A 7,518-nucleotide genomic window follows, 5' to 3' on the forward strand; every position below is an offset into this window, starting at 1 on the left:
GGGTGGCCCTCCTCTGGACCCTCTCAATGTTGTCCACATCCCTCTTGAAGTGGGGTGCCCAGAACTGGACGCAGTGTTCCAGCTGCAGCCTGACCAGTGTTGCGTAGAGGAGGAGGATCACCTCCTTGGCCCTACTTGAGATGCACCTGTGGATGCACGATAGGGTCCGGTTAGCCCTGCTGACCGTGACCTCGCATTGTCGGCCAATGTTCATCTCAGAGTCAATGATGACTCCAAGATCTCTTTCTGCCTCCATGCTCTCAAGAAGGGAGTTTCCCATCTTATAAGTGTGTTGCCAGTTACTACTGCCCAAGTGCAGCACCCTGCACTTGTCCGTATTGAAACGCATCCTGTTTTTGTCAGCCCACCCTTGCAACCTATCCAGATCTTTCTGCAGTCTTTCCCTCCCTACTAGCGTGCCCACCTCACCTCAGATTTTGGTATCATCAGCGAATTTGAACAGGTTGCTTTTCACCCCATCGTCCAAATCGCTGATAAAGAAATTGAACAGTGTGGGCCCAAGGACCGAGCCCTGGGGGACTCCACTGCCCACTTCCCCCCAGGTTGAATATGACCCGTCCACCACCCCCCTCTGAGTACGACCCTTCAGCCAATTAGCAATCCATCTGACCGTGTAGGCATCGATGCCACAGTCGCCTAGTTTTTTAATGAGGTTGGGGTGAGAGACAGTGTCAAAGGCCTTGCTGAAGTCCAGAAAGACTACATCCACAGCGACACCTGCATCCAATGCTTTTGTGATCTGTGACCTTTGCAGTCCAGACTCACAACAGTAGGACTCTACAGGGTTGCTCATCATTTCCTCTTCCTGCTTCCAGGTGCCTTTGGGATTTGTAGTCCACAGTCATAGCCAGCAGTAAGTTTGAGCAGAGGAAGTGGTGTTTAACCCCCTTCCCTGGCCCCCGGCCCCAGCCCCAAGCCGGGGTTTACCGGGGGGGAGGAGGGGGAAGGGGGAGAAATCCCTGCCTCTCCTCCCCCGCCCCCAACCCTTCTCTGCCAGAGGAGAAAACACAGCCCAGGGCTGGAAATCATGCTCAGATGCTGGAAGACTAATTTAACTTGAACCAGAAAGGGGTCTGGAACAGAAGTTTCATAAACCGGTTTGACCCAAATCAGTTAAGTCTGATACTCCGTTCAACCAGGTTTATTTTAAATAAGTTTCAGACATTTTGAAACTAGTTTATGTGCACTGAACTTATGTTCTGTTACATGTTTAAACCAGTTTCTGATCACTTAAACTGGTTTATGCGTAATGTCTATCCCTAGTCGAAAGATCTTATTATAAGAGGGTTTGTTTCTTTGGAAGGCCAAAAAGAACAAGTAGGACCTGAATTCTACATGCACATTGCTTTGAGTAATATTCCTGTTTCCAGGACCACCCCAACCACCTATTTAACTATTTACTTGCTACTGAGCATTGATTAACAGTATTCTATTTAAAAAAAACAGCAGTGAAATGCCTGAATTTCCTGATGGGTTCACCACAATGCTGATGGGAATCTTACCTCACACAATCAATTCCACCAATTTTGTTAATAATGGCCTCACAGCCTATAACATACACCTTCTAGTTGGAGAGGTTGCTTCCTGCTGGGATTCCAGCCAAGTCCTAGCAGCAAAGGCTGCCAAGGCTGCACTAAAATGAGGGGAGGTGAATCCTCGTCTTGAGAGAGCCAAAAAAACACTTTTTTTGCCTCCCTCCCTCCTCCCCATTTTGATCTAGAAAATACAGCAAACCTGCAAAGAAGCTGAAGAGTGTCTCCTCCTTCAACAGCAGTAGAACCTACCAAATGCAAGTTTTGTGACATCTTGGTCAGACTTGCAATGGTGGGAATCACCCTAGATCATCATGGCAATTCAGTATTCTTTCTGCCAATACCTTCAGCCCAGCTACTGCTAATGCAATGAGTTTCAGCTTCTAATTTCTCTCTCTTGGGTGACAAGGCTCTAGGCAGCCAATACTGGCTCAGAGTCTCTCACATCTTTCCTATAGTTCCATAGTTTCATAGTTGGTAGGGTTGGAAGGGACCCAAGCAGAGCATCTTGTCCAGCCCCCTGCCATGGGCAGGTAAGGATGCTGGGGTCAAATGACCCCAGCTAGGTAGCTGTCTAGCCTCCTTTTGAAGACCCCCAGGGTAGGGGCAAGCACCACTTCCCTTGGAAGTTGGTTCCAGCTCCTAGCCACTCTGACAGTGAAGTAGTGCCTCCTGATGTCTAGCCTAAGCCACCTGATATCTAGCCTGATTGGGCAGCCTGAGGCACCACCAGAGAAGTTGGTTCAGGTGGTTGGAGGAATTCTGTCATGCTATCATTTTAAGCTGTAGCCAGTGGTGGGCTCTCATGCGTACAACTATGTGTAAATTGGATGTTCTGTTGCTAAGAGCTGTCCTTAAGACCAGTGCAAATTCAATCTCCTCTAGAGAATAAGGCTTGTGTCTCAGATATGTGATTATCCCCTATCTATGTTTAGGTATCACTTGCTCACTCCCTGAACCACACAATGAAACAATCCCACCTTGCACCCAAGAATTCAGTAAGTTAGTGACTTAGTTTGAAGGTATTCTTATCCCTTTCTAGAACAAAGCAATTGTACAACAAATGTTAGCTCTGATCTGAGCTACTATTTCAGCCACAGGAAATGCATCAGCCCAGATTTGGAACACTGGTTGCAAGAAAAACAGCCTAAAATGTGGTATTTGTTACTGATGTTGATTCCCTCCTAAATTGGTTTGTGCCGCTGACTGCCTATCCTCCCTCCCAACCCTCATCCTTGTGAGCCCCTCCCTCCCAGAGTCCAGGAGAGCACAGAAAAGCACAAAAAATGAGGAGGGAAGTTAGGGAAACTGACCTTTTGGAAAGAAAAAGTGAAAAGTCTTAACCATTTCTAAAAACAGACATTTGAAAAGTTTCAAACAAACATACATTGACTTAGTTTAAATTACTGCTTCATCATCTTGAACCTTGCACATTGTAGGGCTATAGAAGTCCATGTTCTCATTACTGACATGGCAAATCTCCTTCTCCTACTGTTTGCTACTTTCACTTAGGTCTTACCTGCACCTCAGTCCCCAGACTGGAAGTGGAGCTCCAGAAGTGAACCTTTCTATTTGGAAAACCATGTGTAAAACCAGGCCTTAGATTGCAAGCTGTCTAGGGGAAGGACCACCACTTTCTGTAGGTTCATATGGTAAGTAGCACAATGGATCCCAGTTAGAGTTTCAGGGAACTACAGTAAATTCAACAATGAAAATGAAGGATTTTAAGAGGAGGAATTTTCCACCCAGAAATGGAATCTTGAGACTCAACCCTATGAGAAGAGCCAAGAGCTTTCTAGCCAGTTTCTGGGGACAGAGCCATGAGCAATGAGCTCAGTTACATCTACTGAAGCAGCCCGAACAATTTCTCATTACAATTAAATGCAAGATCAATTTATTTTATCTGAAATTATATTTATTCAGAAGTACATTCAACTGATGGCACCCACAATGGATACACATGCACAATGGATAAACATTTTTTCCAGGTGCTGGAGACCAGTTTAAGCAAATTGAGACGAAGGAGAAAATATTTAGGTAGTGTAGAGTGCCACTGCAGCAATAAAACTTATACCAGCTGAGGATCGCCCAGGGCTTTAAAGGAATGTTTCTGGCACAGGAGCCAAAAAATAAAACAAAAAAAAGAGCTGAGAGAAGTGAAAGGAAAGCATGCGGTGGGCTATTATTGCTGAAATGAGACTACCAGGACCCACTGGGAACATTTTCAAAGTTGCCCAGTGACACAGCGCTAACAGAAGACAGCCGTATTGAGTACTGTGCCAGCAGATTAGCCAAGAATGACTGTGAACCAGAAAAAGACCAACCCTTTCCCTTTTCTACCCATCTGCAATGTCTTTCAAACATCATGCATAAGTGCAGTCTTCTCACATACCTGATCAGCACCTCCTCAATCCCTCTCTTGATGGCACAGTCTGTGTAGGTGCCCTTCCCAATATACTTCACATCAGACACTCTCCTCTTCAGGTCATCCTTTTCATTGGGCATACGGGTGAGCCCTTTTATTAGCTGCACTTCATCACTGTAATGCAGAGCTCCAGCATTCCACACCAAGTTCCGGTCACATCGGTAATACCTGGAAAGATGAAGAGGGACATGTCATTCTCTGTGCCTATTTCTTCCATTACTCCAGCCAGGTCTCTCTCCCAGCCCCCTTTCCCAAGTCCTACCACAGATCTCCTGCTTTTTTTCCTCTAATAGGCCAATACCTGAAGAGTCTGTATAGACCCGCAGCTAAACATTTTGGCAACTGCAAAATCCTGCTGACTTACAGAGACTGCTTTTAATAATAACACAGGTACTGAATCAGGTTTTACTTGTCTTCCCTTTGTACGCCCTTGTTTGGAGTCTGTATCCCATTGAATGGCAAGTGGCAAAGTATTAACAAACTGAGCCTTTGTGCCTTTCATGATGTAAGATCCCAATTCTGTTTAACTTAACAGAAAAAGATAAAGGGGAGAATTAATCACTGGCTACAAGTAACACTGAGAAGGGAACAGGACTTCAGTCTAGCAGATAAATGTGTAACAAGAAACAATGACTGGAAGCCGAAGCTAGTAGGGCTGTACAAAACAGCACCGTTTCGTTTCGACTTCTGTTTCGCCATTTCAACAGAACGGTATTTCATTTTGAGTTTTGTTTTGTTTCGAAAGCACCGTTTTGTTTTGTTTCGTCGAAACTTTCGCTGTTTCAACGCTTCACCCATAGGCTATAATGGGTAAACACAAAACTGCCTATAACTTTGTCATTTCTTGCTTGATTTGGATGAAACTTGCAGGGATGGTAGCCTCTTCCAAGGCCATGAAGCCTGCGAAATTTCAAGGAGATAGGTATAGGGATTTTTGGGAAACTGCACCTCAAGCTGCTGACAAGCAAAACTCGTGACAAGTATGACTGTGTGTGTGTTAAGGCCCAGCTGCTTTTCTGTCCCTCCCCCAGAGCACTGGGATTGCAAGGGACCTCAGGGAAGGATGACAGTCACTGGCCAACTACCCAATCAATATCAGAGCAGTTCTTCCCTGCTCTCCCCCCCACCTTAGTTTCTGTTTCCCTGCAAGCAAGCCCAGCTTTGAAACTCAAAACATTTTGAAACTTTTGAAACATTTCGAGTGCCCTCATTTCATTTTGAGGCTGTTTTGAAGCCTTTCATTTCATTTCGATTTCGCTGTTTTAAGCTCAAAATGAGTCAAAACAGTGGTGAATGAAACACTCAGCAAAATTTCACACAATCCTAGAAGTTAGACAGACTGAGACTACAAGTATGGCAAAGATTTTTAACAAATAGCAATGGGAGGGGGTTGAAAATACTGAAGGTTGTAGTGGACACAGGCCCTCTCAGAGGTCAAGAGAGGCCCGGGCCACTTCCATTTTTTAAGGCTCAAAATACAATGCACCAATTTGTAATAAATGTTCCTTTTTATTTAATGTGCTTTTCTAGCTTTTTTCTTTTTCTTTCAATCCTGTCAGTGTATCTCTGTGTCTGTATGTATAACCTCATTTATACATAAAAGCCTGCTTGTATAACGTCAAAAGTCTAAATTTGAGGCCCTCCGTGAATGAGAGGCCCAGGCCTCCTGGCCCCTCCCTGTGATAGGCCCTGAGCAGACACATCATCACTAGCAAATTTTAAGTCAAAAGGAGATTTTTTTTCTCAAAGATCTGGTCTAAGTCAAACAACCATTAAACCAGAGAAGCCTTATGGCCTGTGTCACTCAAGAGAGCAGACTTAGATGAGCATCATGGTCCCCTGTGGCTTTATTAGTTCCCTCTACACACTTTTCATGCTAAACCTGTTTCACATTGCCATTGAAAATGACAAGTCTATTTTGTGTGCATAAATGGATATGGATATGCATGCATGTGCACATGGGGAGGCGGGGGGAGGGGGCGGGCCAGAAGTGCCATGATTATAAGGTGCCTGACATCTTAGCCAGAATGTATCAAGCTGCCATAACAAAAGCCTGAAAGAAAAGTCTTTACTCACCATCAGAATGCAAAGTCTCAAGTGAAAGAGATTTCAGAGACAGAAAGTAAAATAGGATAAAACATTTCATCTTTCTCCTCTTTCCCTTCTATATCCATGTTTTCCTCTTTGGGACTATCCATTCTTCTGCCCACACACATACATACACAACACTACATGTAAATCACCTGGACATTGATAGCTGCTAACCATCTTTCCTCCCCTCTTGTGATTCCAATACCTACTTTCTGTTATGTTGTGGAGTGCATCTAGCCGGGCACCTAGCTCCCTCCCAGGGCACCATCCATGCCACCCAGTGGATAAGCAGAGAGTATGCGCTGTAGCACAGGCACTTCATACTTACTGGCACTCTGGATGAGTGGGCTACAGCATCCTAGCATCCATGTGTGGCAAAACCCCACCATAATCGTGCCATGCATGTGACGTTAGGTTATTTTTAAAAGACACAGTGAGAGGTATCTGAACATCCTGTTGTGGGCCCATCTTTGTTGATACAGTTTAGAGCACGTGAAAAAAAAAGCCTGGCTTACCGATACAGAGACTGATATCTGTCAATAAATTGGCCACAGGGACCAGGAATGCTGGAAATCCCAGCACAGGGTGGGCCAGAGCCTCCCCAGGTCTTTCAGGTGTTCTGCTTGTGTGCTAGACTAGAGAGGTTAAGCTGCCATTTAAGAACATGCTCATTTAGCAGAGGAAATCCAGGAAGAGATGGACATCATCCCGTACCCCACAGGAACAAAATCCTGAACCTCTTCTCCTGCTGCCCTACAAGCCAAGTTCTCCCAAACCTCAGGACATGCTGCAGCAACCCCTCCCCTAGGCCATCAAGCAGCTGACTGCCCTTTTTTCCAGGATCCCTCTCTTCCCCTCTGTGTTAACTGAAACTCCATGGTACCATCCACCAGCATCTGCTTGCTCTATGCCTATTTTTGTGTCTGGTTCCCCTGAAGACCTTATGCTCTATACATGGTCTCTACTGCTTCAGCTCTTCCCTGTGCCTTCCCAAACAGAGCCATTTTTTCCCCCACTTTGATTTGTATCCCTGCAGGACAAAACACAATCTCACTGATCTTGTCAAAAGGGAGACCAACAGGTTCTGCCATGACACTGTCTGCCTGGCTCCTCCCTACACCTTCTGCCATGCCTAAGATCTAGGTTGGAATGGCTTCAACTGGTTGTGGGGGGCTGGCAGAGGTCCCCCCAAGGTCCCCCAGCCCCCTTGACCTCCACCCGCTCCCCCAGCCCTTCCCCCATGGCTGTCCCTGCCCGCCCTAGCAGTACTTTAAAGAAAAGCCCCAGTGCTCACTGGGTCCTGCTGGGCAGGGGGTGATCCCCACTGCCCCTACTGCCCCATGCTGCACGGGGGCTCTGCACAAGCCCCCTGACCCCCCTCACTCCCCAGCCCCCCTCAGGTGCCCGCCCAGGCCAGCTCCAGCCCTTTAAGAAATAAAAAAAAGCCAA

At 46.1% G+C, this 7,518-nt stretch overlaps 1 protein-coding gene across 1 annotated transcript in view; it reads right to left on the reverse strand.

Moving 5' to 3' along the window:
• Window positions 1-7,518, reverse strand: part of COL6A1 (collagen type VI alpha 1 chain) — an 83,220-nt gene that overhangs the window by 67,780 nt on the left and 7,922 nt on the right. The window contains exon 3 of the mRNA XM_006022069.3: window positions 3,946-4,146. Within this exon, the coding sequence (XP_006022131.1) occupies window positions 3,946-4,146 (201 nt within the window). The remainder of the gene's footprint in view (window positions 1-3,945; window positions 4,147-7,518) is intronic.

This window comes from Alligator sinensis, unplaced genomic scaffold (genome assembly GCF_000455745.1).
Source record: "Alligator sinensis unplaced genomic scaffold, ASM45574v1 scaffold566_1, whole genome shotgun sequence".
Classification (NCBI taxonomy): domain Eukaryota; kingdom Metazoa; phylum Chordata; order Crocodylia; family Alligatoridae; genus Alligator; species Alligator sinensis.